Source organism: Myxine glutinosa, chromosome 4 (genome assembly GCF_964187855.1).
Source record: "Myxine glutinosa chromosome 4, kmMyxGlut1.1, whole genome shotgun sequence".
In the NCBI taxonomy this organism is placed as follows: Eukaryota; Metazoa; Chordata; class Myxini; order Myxiniformes; family Myxinidae; genus Myxine; species Myxine glutinosa.
The window spans coordinates 52170276-52185553 of NC_136264.1; the positions used below are offsets into that span (position 1 = coordinate 52170276).

The following is a 15278-nucleotide window of genomic DNA, read 5'->3' on the forward strand; positions in this document are numbered from 1 at the left end:
TGATAAAATGGATGCATCTAGAATGAATATTCAACATGTAGATTGAATGATAAAATGGATGCATCGAGAATGAATATTCAACAAGTAGATTGAATGATAAAATGGATGCATCTAGAATGAATATTCAACACGTAGATTGAATGATAAAATGGATGCATCTAGAATGAATATTCAACATGTAGATTGAATGATAAAATGGATGCATCTAGAATGAATATTCAACATGTAGATTGAATGATAAAATGGATGCATCGAGAATGAATATTCAACATGTAGATTGAATGATAAAATGGATGCATCGAGAATGAATATTCAACACATAGATTGAATGATAAAATGGTGCATCTGGAATGAATATTCAACATGTAGATTGAATGATAAAATGGATGCATCGAGAATGAATATTCAACATGTAGATTGAATGATAAAATGGATGCATATATAATGAATATTCAACACGTAGATTGAATGATAAAATGGATGCATCGAGAATGAATATTCAACAAGTAGATTGAATGATAAAATGGATGCATCTAGAATGAATATTCAACACGTAGATTGAATGATAAAATGGATGCATCTAGAATGAATATTCCAAATGTAGATTAAATGATAAAATGGATGCATCTAGAATGAATATTCAACATGTAGATTGAATGATAAAATGGATGCATCGAGAATGAATATTCAACAAGTAGATTGAATGATAAAATGGATGCATCTAGAATGAATATTCCAAATGTAGATTAAATGATAAAATGGATGCATCTAGAATGAATATTCAACATGTAGATTGAATGATAAAATGGATGCATCTAGAATGAATATTCCAAATGTAGATTAAATGATAAAATGGATGCATCTAGAATGAATATTCAACATGTAGATTGAATGATAAAATGGATGCATGTAGAATGAATATTCAACACGTAAATTGAATGATAAAATGGATGCATCTAGAAAGAATATTCAACACGTAGATTGAATGATACAATGGATGCATCTAGAATGAATATTCAACACGTAGATTGAATGATAAAATGGATGCATCTGGAATGAATATTCAACACGTATCTATAAAAAAAACAAAAAACATTTCATTCATGTTACATCACCATGTTGTCTAAATGATATCCAGGCCTCAGAGACAAAAATGCAGTAATATTGACTTTATTTTGATTTCAGAAACTCAATGGCATACAAAAAAAATCACCTCAAAATAATGGTTTAGTGCAAACTCATTCCTGAAAAAAATTAAAGAACACAGTTACTGACAATGCATAATGACTAATTAACCTTCCCAAAGATAATTCCACCCAAAAATCATCAGCTGCCATTTAGTCTAGGCAAGAAATTCAAAAATGTGCTTATTTAAGCTGCATGAGGCATTTTTGAGGAAAAGCAAACAAATAGGTTTTTCTGAAAGGGATTTTCGTGCTGAATATGAATATCTTGTTTGTGTTTCCCAAAATTGCCTAATTAGGTCATTAATTAAGGTCAAAGGTCAATAAGTGCAAAATTCAAGTTTTCACAGAAATTATTTTATTTTTAATATCCAATACAGTGGCGAAAAAGTTTATCGAGTATCTATCATATTAAGCCATATATCGTATGTCAAAGATTTGAATTTAATGGAAAATGTGAGAAGTTCGCTGTTCGCTGTTCATGGTAAGAATTGTGGTACATGTGATAGGGACATGTGATATGTTCGTGAGATGTGATATCACAAGTGATATCATGTGATATCACATGAGATGTGATATCACAAGAACGTGAGATGATATATCATCTCGTGAGATGTGATATCACAAGAACATGTGATATGTTCGCTGTTCAGTAAAGCTGTTCAGTAAATGTGAGTGAGTGAGGGAACAGTAACTGTGAGTTCTGAACTGTGAGTTGTGGGAACTGTGGGAACTGAACTGTGAGTGATATCACAAGTGATGTGATATCACAAGAACATGTGATATGTTCGCTGTTCAGTAAAGCTGTTCAGTAAATGTGAGTGAGTGAGGGAACAGTAACTGTGAGTTCTGAACTGTGAGTTGTGGGAACTGAACTGTGAGTTCAGTAAATGTTCAGTAATGTGATGATATATCATCTCGTGAGATGTGATATCACAAGAACATGTGATATGTTCGCTGTTCAGTAAATGTCAGGCACCAGAATCAATGCCACCATCCAGTGATGCTGCACATCACCATATACAGCGTGCAAATTACCAGAGCTTCATATGGAGAGAAGCGTGCAATCCAAACCCAGTAATTCCTTCCCCAATGGACTCTGCTGGATGGAAGCTGGCTGATGGTCTTCTCTCACCGGTGCTCACATCTTTACCCCCTATCCCAAAAGCATGCAAGGACATTGTACAGTGTGGCTGTACCAAGGGTTGCACCAGCGATAGGTGTTCGTGCAAGAAATGGGATTTGAAGTGTACGGACGCATGCAAATGCAGTGACTCGGAGACTGTAACATGCAAAAACAAGACTAAATAACGCCAATGCTAGGATATTGCCACAATACGGTTATTTGACACTTCATCAGTGTTGGTTTAAGGGGGTGAAATATAAATATAAAATATAGAAATATAAAAAAGGTGACATATTCCTTTCTAATATATTGTTAGATATATTGTTGTCATATATAGAGAGGAAACCAAAATCAGTTTTGGTGGCCTACGTTGGAAAAAAGACAAATCCATGCGACCAAAATTGAACTGTTATTGAGATATTGGCAATTGAACCGTTATTGAGATATTGGCGATAGAATCAAGAATTCCTATCATATTTTTCATTTAATTTGAATATTCGGCACATAATATGACATTTCATTTGAATGATATGTAGAAAATTCTTGTAAATTCATCTACGGGACGTCAAATAGGACCTTACGAAAATTTCATAAAAATTCGCATTTTGTACCAATTAACCCTTGACCCTAATTGGTGGCTAATTATGCAAATTTCGCAAAACAAACAACAAAGTCTCATTCTCCTGAACCTAGACAATGATGCTATGCCATATATTCTTTTCACTGGTGCATTTTGACATGAAACATCAAAGGGAAATCGACTGACATGGCACTCCGTAGAAAGGTCAACCGTTACGGAGATATTCTCCATAGAAGTGAAATTTTCTTTCACATTTTCCATTAAATTCAAATCTTTGACATGCAATGTATGGCTTAATATGATAGATATTGGAAAATCTTTTTCGCCACTGTATTGAATATTAAAAATAAAACAATTTCTGTGAAAACTTGAATTTTGCACTTATTGACCTTTGACCTTAATTAATGACCTAATTAGGCAATTTTGGGAAACACAAACAAGATATTCATATTCAGCACAAAATTCCCTTTAAGAAAAACCTATTTGTTTGCTTTTCCTCAAAAATGCCTCATGCAATCACATTTGCTGGAAATTGAACCAGTCTAATTGTCCAGTACATTATTCATTCATTTCCACTACACAGGTTGTGAGACTGACTACACGTGATGAGCATTATTCCAATGAAGAGCGAGGAAAGCAACTGCAAGCCACAGATCCTTGAAAGTTGGTCTGCGAGGGTTCCCATTTAACCCTTGGCTTATGATGTATGGAACCAAGGTTCAAATCCCATGTAGAAAACATATTTGTCTATTGTTTGTGTCATCGATGTGATTAATGTACATGCTCCACTATGAATTTCATATCAATGTATACAAAGATGAGTCAACATTGGAAGAAAACCACAACATGGCATTCCCAGTCAACCCGAGTTTAGCTCTTCCAGTAGAAATGACTTTTAACAGAGTGAGACGGTGCTGTCAATTTGTATTCTTTATGCAGACATGCAATAGTGAAGACAAACTAGAAACCGTGTAAAAGAAAAAAATTACAGATCAATGAAGAATAAATGTTACATTACAATTTACTTTTTACTTACAAGTTAACTAAACTTTCACAGGTTCATAATAATTAATTAATTAATTTTTTTTTTACAAAAAACAACGTTTTCAGTAAAGTTAAGTGCACTTCAAAACAGACTCTTTGGACGTGCAATTTATACAAGATGTGACGGCATCCCAAAAGTTTACACACATTAAAGTAGCATACTTAGAAGTACATTATTAAACAATCGTCACATCCACCTGGTGCATGTGCATACAAGGGGCTGGCAGAGAAGTTTCTTAACTCACATTTTAATCTGATAAGGGGTCAACTTTGGGGTTTGTTCTTCCTTTATTTGTTTTGGGGTTTATTCTTCCTTTAGTTTGCCAATCGGAGAAGAAATTCCAGTGAACTGATTTCAGGGTAAACTTACGGAATGTAGAATCCATTGAATCTTCTTTATGCTTTTGATCATGTGAAATTTATATATTGCCATTTTCAATTCGCCAGGTGCAAAACGTTTCCATGTCACATTTCCCACTTCAACTCTTCTTTCACCCAGGTATCCGTCAGCTGTCCTGCAATTTCTCCTCCAAACATCTCATGCTAAACTCGGGTATATTTTGATAGATTAGGGTTAGATTGATTATACATGTTGCGTTGTGAACAGAGTTTAATATGTAAAAGAAAAATGAGAGGGTAACTTAAGAGACCATAGCTGTAAATTTTTAAAATGCAAATGGAGGGGAGATGGGAAGAGGAAGTGGGGAAAGTATTGAGAAAGAACAGTGGGGGAGAGGTTAAAGTGTCATTATTTTTCAATACTTAAGATAAATTTGACCGCTTATCAAATTAAAACGTTAGTTAAGAAACTTCTCTGCCAACCCCTTGTATGCACATTTTCAAGGCTTCTCTTCACAAGTTTATAAACAATAAAAAACTGCTTCTCGGTCTGCTCACAAACTTATAACAGCCCCAAAACAACTCACCCTGTTTACAAAAACAATGCCAAGCTAATGGGCAGGAGTGCACACACGACAACACAAAAAACCCACAAAAGATGCCAAAATGGTGAAAGTTTGGAGCTGGATTGGCCAGAAGTGCAGTGCCCAAGCCTGGTTATTAACATTGTTAAAATTAAAAAGCAATTACCTTATTACTTCTGCGATTCTATAAAATGAAGACGTTACTTTTTACACCGCTACCTGGAGGATAATGAATCTCTCGACACAATATTTAACAAGAACTACTTATACTCGTTGGTTGCATCTCACCGTAGGATGAATATCCAACACGAAGCAGTGAGTACAAGTTGGAGTGTAGTTTAAATACCAAACAAAGCACAAGATTCTACAAAATTATCTGTAGAATTTGAAAAACAGCAAAGAAATCATATAGCCATCCATTCTTTGTTTACATCTTTCATGGAGGAGCTTGTACATAAATCACATACATGGTGAAGGCATTCGTAGACACCCATAAGTGGGGACAACTGTGGTAGACGGTAGACACCCATAAGTGAATAAAGTAAAAGAAGAAGAAAAACCGACTCCAAAAGATATGTGCACTCCAAAATATCAGTGTAATCTACTTCGAGTTATAAGAAAATTCATTATTGCAATCTTCCATGATGACAATGGAGCACAAGGTCTATTGCTTTCACATTGCAGGTCGGTCGGGGGTCGCTCTGTTTTATACCGTCTATTCTCCGAAGTTGCGGCCTCTGCGCTCCCAGTCCTCCAAACCTCCCTATCTACTCAAGGACACCTTTACTCTTTTATTCCTTGCTATGGAACCACCTCTCAGAGGATGTTCTGTCTCACTCTTCCCTCCATGAATTCAAAGAAAGTAATGCACTGCCATCTCTTATCATCCCCAATTATGTTCCATGATCTCTATTACCCCCATTACCCTTTCCTAACCCAACCATATTACTTGCTAGTTTCAGTGTTTCCTCTCATCCTTCTTTTCCTATTTTACTGTTCATTCATTCCCTTGATGTTTGTCTCACTGCCAGATATAACTTGCTCCTCCATGAGTCTCGACCTTGTGGAGAAAAATGAAAATTAAGCAATGGACACACACATATGGTACATAGGATTTTAACCTGGGTTGAGAGCTCAGATGGGAACTCTCAACACATCAACCCAGTAGGTTTCTATGTGATGTAGTGCAAGCTCCTTTGAAAGTCTTAACTCACTGATGAAAAATAATAAAACAAGGAAATAAGGTGTGCCAGCATCCTGATCAAAAAAAAAAAAAATAGTTCAGGTGTCCACGCTGACATCAAAGCAACAGCAATTCATACCTTTCATCTAATTATTGTAAATAATAATAAAACTTGTAGACTTTCCCAAACTAGGCTTGCTGCTACACTTGGAATAAGAAAAAGTCTGCACGATTCTTAAATTCCGAGCAAGAAATCCATCCCAGTGTACACACAGAATAAACAAAGTAAAGGCATCAATAATCCCTGCACCTGCAAATAAATTACATATAGTTCAATCAAGATGAAATCGAAGGCCAATGCATATTTCATATTTAGAGGAAGGGTGGAAGTTGGGATCTCCGGTTACACGCTTATGCAGCGGTGATGCTCATTTATTTCAAAGAGATTGTTAACGTCACATTCCAAATACTCTTGGGCACTTTATTATGCTTTAGCAATCATTTACTGAACATGAAACTATTGATTTAACAAGAGCGCAACTGAGACCTCATCCCTGACGTTTTAGTTAATACAAGATTGAAGCTTGTGGAAGGAGGTGCCAGAGAGTAAAAAAGGGAGCAAACTGATAGTGGGGCAATGGGTCCACAGCTGGATACAAGCATGGGAATGAACGGATGGGAAAAGAAGACAGAGGAGGTGGAAGCAACATGAAGGTGTGAAATACAGCATGAAGAAACAGTATGAAGGTGTGCCATCATACAGGAAACAAAAACAAAGCATCCGTGAAAGTCATCGAAAAGTACATTCTCTGGCCAACTTGGGATGGACACCAAATCTTGCCTACAAGCAACGCTAGTGACAACCCATAAGTGAATAAAGTAAAAAAAGAAGAAAAACTGACTCCATAAGATATGTTCACTCAAAAATGTTGCAGGTGCACAAAGGTATTACATGTAACCCCACCAGACTGCCTGCAAATAGGATTCCTGGTCCTTTCAATTCCATACCAATGAGTATTCATACGAGGGCTGATGAAAATTTTATATGAAAAAGATACAATGGTCCCAAGATGTAGCAAGGATTTTTCCAATTTCCAGTACTGTATAAATATCCATAAGTGACAAAAAAATTTTGTATCATATTATATATTTTTAATAAAACGTTGATATATCTTGAAGTATTGTATCTAGAGACTGAGTATCGACTATTGGGATGTCAAACTTTTTGAATGCTCTAGGGGTCTCGGGGGTCTCTAGGGGTCCACCCGTTAGGTATCCAAATGCAGTCAAATTCTCGATTTGTAAAATAAATTAATAAACAGTAATCATGTTGTGCTGGTAATTTCTCATTGGTATTGCTGTCAGCAAGCAACATTGTAATTTACAAACGTTTCGAGCACAAACCTAAACAAATGAAGGAGAAAAAATTAGAAGAAAGTAAATTTAAAAAAGAAAAGAAGGAATCTGGATGCCAACCCAGAGACCAAATTGAGGCTTTAAGGCCATACAACCAGCAGAGCCAAGAACAAAGGGCAGGTAACCTCTTTAGCCTAAAGTATTACATTCTACACACAATGTTGAGCAGAATGAAGGCCTGTGGCACGAGTACAATTAACAAGTAGCACATTGATAGCCCTTCACCAAAGGTAGCACTTGTTTACAGGGTTCATCTTGGAGCCCGGAGAGCAGTTGAAGTGCTTGGCAAACTCCGGGAAGTTGGACAGCGAGCCAATGACTCGGAATCGGGCAGGGCTGTGCTCGTCTGCCAGCAGCTGCTTGTGTTTATCTTGCGGCATTTCTATTGAGCACAAGGACTGCGTAGGAAAAGGAAGGAATATATCACAGCTCTCATTGATGTGTACCACTCATTACTGTGATTATCAACATAGTAATCGTATATTTAAGAATCATTATGGTAAAGCATCAAATTAACTCCACATGGAGAATATTTCATTGATAACTCTGATGTCGTAGGTCACATGTTATGGCAGCCATATTGGATTAAAGAAAAAAATTGGACATCCTTTTCTCCGAAACCACTGAACGAAAAAAATTGGAATTTGGCATATGTCATCAACTCCCCTTGGGGTATATAGGGTAATAATAATGACGTGATCGGTGAAGTGGTATTCTAGCCATAATTGGTTGAATCAAAATCCTTATCAGAAAAATCTGAAACTTCATATATCTCATCTACGACCTGATGTATTAAGAATTAAATTTATGGGATCAACGGTCACATTAGACTGGTGGAAAAATGTTCAAATTCCACTTCAGGGGGTACGGAATGTTAGGAGCAGGCATCCATGTCAGCTAGTTAATATGACCCATACTGAACATATTTCAGGTGGATGCCCATTGATTTGGGCCTTTTTAATTTTTTTATACCAAAAACAAAATGGCCGGACAAATAGAAAATGTATAACTTAGAAAATGTCTGATAACTTCAGTTGTACTGAAGCTGTGGTTCTGAAATTTGACATATATCATCGCAGCAATACCAGTAAAGTGTCCAAGAAGTATTAGGCCATTCCATAACGAATTGATAAAGTTATATACAGATCAGTCACAAAAATGTACAAAAAATCTCAAAGCTGAACTCTGTTAATTTTCAAATCACGCGACTTATCTTGACTTTTACTGTGGGTATGTTTGTGTAGTTTGGTATATTTTACTCCAGTGATACCAGTAAGATGTCCTGCAAATATCATGCCAAACTATACATATTTGATAAAGTTATGTGCATATTTATATACAATAGTCAGATTTGACTATTAAGAAAAATATGTTAACCTTTACCAAAAATATGGTTCTGAAATGTTGCATTTGTATCTCATTGATACCTATGAATTGTTCTAAATATATGAATTGTCCTAAATATATTGATGCAAAGATATTATGTTTTAATCACATGTTAAAATCATTTATTATATAATAAATTATTTTAGCATAATGTGATTTTAGCATATGTGTTTAAAACATAATTTCACCAAATCATTAGGCGTTAAACCTCTCACAAACTTGAAACTCATTATGGAAAGATTCACGTATTTTCTGTTCGTATCCACCATGTTGGGCGCGGCCGGAAGTGCCTCGTTATCAGGTCAGCTTCACTTCCGGTGTTTCCGCTTCCGTTCAGCGTCAGTGTTGCCTGATGTTCAGACCGATGACCGATGTTTGAGATGAACTTCAGCTTTTCACCAGCTATACAGGTGCAGCATTGATCTTTTTTGGCTTGAACACGGACATCTTTGCGACGGGAAAACGCTGATTGAAAAGTTTGATACCTACAGCCCGCAGTCCGGCTATCGTGAAGTCGGGCTGCACAAATTTCAATTTTTTATAGGATTCGACATTACGGCAGTAATGGGACGGCACGGTCGGGACGCCACGTAAAAATGCCGGCAGAAACTGGCTATCATATTATGCAATTTCTGATGTTTGCAGGATGTGGTGAACTGAGTTGAGCTTCAACATGGAATCCAAGGTAAAATGCCAGAGCCAAAAGCGGAGTTCTGACACAAGTACTGACTGGACCCTCTGCATCTTCTGTCAAAACAGAGACCCAAAGAAACCAACGAGAAACCTCGGAGACGCCGGAATTCAAAGAGTCCGTGAAGCCGCTGCAGAGCGCAAGAAGTACAATGACTCTGTGAACTGGCACACTGTTGAAAGAATTCAAAACATTGACTTTAAGGAAATCACAAAACAGACTGAAGTCCTGAATCACAAAGACTGCTATTCGACGTTTACAAGTTCGTTCAAAATAACTCGACTCAGGAAAAAATATGAAAGCACTCTTGCCACCTCAAGCAGTGCACCTGAGACAAGTTCACCACCGAGACCATCTCTACGCAGTAAACTGTCCATTATGGACACTGATTTGTGCTTTTTCTGCCAAGAGAAAAGTTGCAAACAAACGTATTTGGTCGCTACCTTTGATGTTTCTGACAAAATTCTCCAAGGAGCTCAAACAGACCCTGTGTTGCGGTGTCGCCTGGCAGGAGTAAGTGATCTCGTGGCTGCTGATGCCAGGTATCATCTTAAGTGTTATGTACAGTTCAATAGAAAAGCATCGAAATCTAGTACAAGCACAACTCAAACGTCCAGAGATATCTGCTTTGAGAAAGTCGCATCTGAAGTATCGACTGGACTGGCCCGAGGTGAAATCTATACGCTTCTAGACGTTTGGGAAAGGTACAGGTCTTTGCTCAGCGAATTCGGCATTGACGCTGGACCATACCGGGACAATAAATCCCGCCTCAAAGAGAAACTACACCGACTTCTTCCAGGACAGATCAACTTTGTACCTCAACTCGATCCACATCAACCACAATTGTTGTTTTCCACACTGTCATCTAAGATCGCTGTTCAGACACAGAAAAGGCGTTCGGATGAAATGGAGACAAAGAGAAATATGGATGATCTTAGGCCAACCCAGTTCTCGCGCTCAGAGACAGAAGAGTTGTTGACCTTGCATCACTGCGCGTTACGCATTAGAGGTGACATCAGTTCTCGTCCAGGCCTAAATAATTGCACGTCAGTTAGTAAGGAGAGTGCCGAAAAGATTGTACCGGAGAGCTTGTTTCTATTCCTCAGTATTTTGCTGTCTGGGAAAGTGGACGGACAGGCTGACGATAAATTTGTGAAGCGAACTGCTTTGAGCATAAGTCAAGACCTAGTCTACGCAGTGTCGAAGCACAAAACGCTCACACCAAAACACGTTGGACTTGGCCTAGCAATTCATCAGGCAACACGTTCAAAATTGTTGATTGAACTCATCCATCACGCAGGACACTGTCCCAGCTATGACCAGATACGTAGACTGGACACAACTCTTGGAGTTCAAAATCTGCAACACTTCGCAGATTGCAACAATACTCCTGTCCCTTCAAATATATCATCCAACAAGTTTTGCCAATACGCTGCTGATAACATCGACATTATCGAAGAAACGTTAGATGGTATGGGGACGTTTCATGCGACGCAGATGGTAGTTTACCAGAGAGGGACCCCTCAACATCAGCAACAGGAAGTACTTCCTCTTGGAAAGTCAAGGTCCTTGAAGGTCCCTCCCGAACTTCATCGTTTGGAGAAAGTCACTCGCCAATCTTCTCGAGAAGATCCTAAATTCACAGCCACCTTGAATGAGACAATGTTTACCCCAGATGATCAGGTGTCTGACGAAGCTTCTGCCCGAGATATGGCCTGGATTCTCTCTCGCATCTATGGCTCTAACAGTGACGATGTGCCAGCGTGGACCGGGTTCAACCAAGTTACAACACAAGACAAACACGAGCTCTGCACAATCGGGTATTTGCCGCTCCTCAACGCCCCGGCCCACGAGAACGACACGCTGTGGACAGTTATGATGCGATGCCTGAGGATTTCCAACATTATAAATCCTGGCCAGTCCACAGTCATTACTCTGGACCAGCAGCTGTACTGCAAGGCCAAGGAAATACAGTGGGCAAACAGTAATGAATGCAAAACGATATTCTTGCGACTTGGGGGGTTCCACATTGTCAAGAATTTCATGTGTGTGATTGGAAATCATTTTGCAGACTCTGGTCTTACGGAGGTGTGGGCGGAGAGTTCCGTTTTTGGAGAGAATACAGCTCAAAATAACATGCAGGCCAAATCGTACAACCGGGCTATTCGTGCACACAAGCTAACATTTGAAGCTGTTTGGAAAACACTCTGGCCGACATTCATCGTATGGGCTAAAGATCACCAAGTAGAAGAAGTTGAGCTCCAAACATTATCAGTCCACGTCGTAGAAGCTTTGGAAGCACACAATGAGCGAGATGTGACCAGCAACAAAGTCAAAGCACTGAAAGACGCAGTTCAGCACTCCAGAATAACAAGACTGTTGGACGACTTCCAAGAGACACAACCACCCACTACCAGATTTTGGGTGACGTACATCAAAATGATCTCCATCTTGTTGCTGTTCCTGCGTGCAGAGAGAACTGGAAATTGGAACCTACATAAATCGTCCTTTGCTGCAATGTTACCCTGGTTTGCTCAGTATGACCACGCAAACTACACTCGCTGGGGGGCAGTTTATCTTGCTGACATTATGATCCTTGAAACAAGCCACCCCGATGTTCACCAGGAGTTCATGAATGGAAATTTTGTGGTCAAGACAACCAATAACACATTCAATCAGCTATCGACGGATCAAGCCTTAGAGCACGTCAACAAAGTCGGCAAAGTTGCCGGTGGTCTTGTAGGAATAACGAGATCAGAAGGAGCAAGAGATCAATGGTGCCTCACATTCAACGAACGGAGCAGAATAGTAGACGACACAAGCGCCATGTTGGACATGCATGCTACAGATGAAGACTACAACCCTTCTTATGTAAAAGAAGCCGGACCCTCAAGACTAAAGCGGGACAAGGAAGATGTTCAGAAGATTGTCGACCAACTGAAGAAATTCGGCATTTTTCAACACCAAAATCTAGCTGTCGTTAGCCTGGCCACTCGAGATGTAGCTTCTCCTCAAATAACGGAATGTCTTCTGACAGCACATGCACAAGGGCAAGACAAATTGAAAGAATTTGTGGGCTTACGTCTCATCACGAAAAAAGTGGGATTCCATGACAAGCTCAGACAGTCGAAAAGCCTGACGCTGAAAAGCATGTATCAGGTCCAGAACAAAAATTCGACTCTGAAACAAAAACTCGTCAAAGCAGACCGTAACCTCTTTCAACGCTTGCTTGTTTCAAAAGAAGCTGGACGCGAGGTGGACCTGAAGGAAATCCTCAGCCATGAACTTTCGCCGGTTCCTCTATCACTTGCAGACACATCCGGAGCAATGCGATCCACAAACAAAGCAGCTCTCGGAAATATCCTTCAGACAAGAACAACTGTAGAGAAAGAGCCGCCGACAGCAAATCTGAAAACGTGTGTAATCATCGATGGCCAGGCACTTGTTCAAGCAATCGGCAAACCTGCAAATGCCCACAATTTTGGACAACTCGCAGACCGGTTCGTAGCCTCTGTCTTCAGTCACTTCAGTGACACTTGCTCCAGAGTTGACGTTGTGTTTGATAGGTATGAAGCACATACCATCAAGGACACCACTCAGATTTTACGGACCGGGAAAACCCGGCCAATACGTCGCAAAGTGGACAACAGGGATGTGCCATTACCCGTCAACTGGAGGCAATTTATTGACCTCCCAGAAAACAAGCAAGACCTGGAACACTTTTTGAGCATGGAGCTCATTCGTCAAGCAAGGTCGACTCAACCGAATCGTGAAGTCGTGACATCTGGCGGATTCCATGACCGAACGGCGGTTGAGTCATCCCGTGGAACGGACGTCAACTCCCTCAAATCAAACCACGATGAAGCTGATACCAGAATATTGTTACACGCCAAGTCTGTGACAGATCTTGGGTTTGAGCGTCTGATCATTTGTTCCAGGGACACAGACGTCCTTGTTCTCCTCGTTCACTTTGCCAGTGACTTATCTGGAGAGCTTTGGTTGCAAACGGGAACAGCGAAGCAACGGAGCTTTGTTGCTGTGCACGCTGTAGACCTTGATCCAGCTCCCCGCCACAATCTTCCAGCATTCCATGCCCTCTCGGGCTGCGACACAGTCAGTCAATTTTGTGGCATTGGCAAAACAATAGCATGGAAAACGTTCATCAAGAACTGTCCCTTATTGGACGGGCTCGGACACGGCACACTTACTGAAAGAACACTGACAGATGTAGAGAGCTTCATCTGCAGACTGTATTCAAGCAATGATAACAACACAAACATCAATGACGTGCGTTTCAAAATGTTCCTCAAAGGTCACAAAGAACCAGAGAAGTTGCCACCAACCCGATCTTCTCTGAAGCTGCATATCAAGCGAGCACACCATCAGTGTACAATTTGGCTCTCTTCACTGATCGCACAACCAGATATATCTTCCCCGGTGGGAAATGGATGGAACAAGGACGGTACAACTGGAAATATACTTCCTCATTTGATGAGTGATAAACCATTTCCAGAGGTTTACCTCAAGCTTACACAATGCCAGTGTAAGAATTGCGAATCTCACAGATGCAGTTGTCGTCTTAAGGAGCTAAGATGTACCGCTGGTTGTGGTTGCGCTGACGGAACGTGTCGGAATCCTTTGAACAGTGCCCAAGATGACTCGGACTACACCACCGAAGACTGATGTTAATATTATCCCAACACAGTTTTTTTTTGAAATCAAACGAACTTCATCAAAGTATGTCCGTACATTTGTACAAGCTCAATATAATGCATCAAGATGTAATTTTCTTAGATTTTCAGAGCATTTTTTCATGTTTGTCTCTCCATAGGGAAAGAAATAGATAAAATATCACTTAGATCGTTTGAGGAAGATGTGTGTATTATTATAATATGTCCAAATACAGCAAATTTCATTGTTATCCTGTATAAATACAAAGTTGTGTAATTTTATTACAATCCGGGAGTTTTCGATAATGGCGGCCACTTTGTTTTGGCTGTATAATATTTAAAAAGGCCAAATTTGATGGGCATCCACTTCTGGATGTGTTCACTATGTTCACTGTGAACCACTTTAACAGTCTGACATGGATGCCAGCTCCTAACATTCCGTACTCCCTAAAGTGATTTCTAGGCCCCTTTTCAGATTTTGCCTCTAGTCTACATGGTCTGGCGGCTATAAATTGAAAATAAAATTTTAAAAAAAAATCTTCTCCACAGCCGCTTCACAGATCTATTGACATTTCATACATATGACAGACTAGCCATGGGGGATATAGGTTGAAAAAAAATTAATATTCATCTTCATTGATGCAATTTAGCCTTAATGTGCACAAAATAGGTCATAAAATATCTTAATCACTCAATCAATAATCAATAAAGTGACAGAGAATGGCACTGTATGTAACATAATTGGGTGCATGGGTGTTACGGGCATGTGGACCATAATAAGAGTGTGCTCGGTTAATAATGGTGTTTTTGTTCAGAATGAGCATTCTATGCCCTCGACGGGTGCCGTTCTAGTTATTTTAAGCAATCTCATCTGTATTTCGAAGATTTCTCACTGTATAAAAAGGTTTCTCCAAATATACATGCATGCGCAATGCACATGTGATGTCTGACATTTTGCTTTCATCAGCAATCGTATCATCAGGGAATATTTTCACCAAATTTTCAACAAAGCAGGGCGACTTTCAAGTCAAATTTCACTTCAAGTGGGCTCTTCAGAAATTGTTTGATGGAATTT

At 39.3% G+C, this 15278-nt stretch overlaps 1 protein-coding gene across 1 annotated transcript in view; it reads right to left on the minus strand.

The window, feature by feature from the left end:
- Positions 1–6438: 6438 nt before the first annotated feature.
- Positions 6439–15278, minus strand: part of LOC137425844 (endothelin-converting enzyme 1) — a 73676-nt gene continuing 64836 nt past the window's right edge. Inside the window, exon 18 of the mRNA XM_068114570.2 lies at positions 6439–7854. Within this exon, the coding sequence (XP_067970671.2) occupies positions 7678–7854 (177 nt within the window). The 3' untranslated portion in view covers positions 6439–7677. The remainder of the gene's footprint in view (positions 7855–15278) is intronic.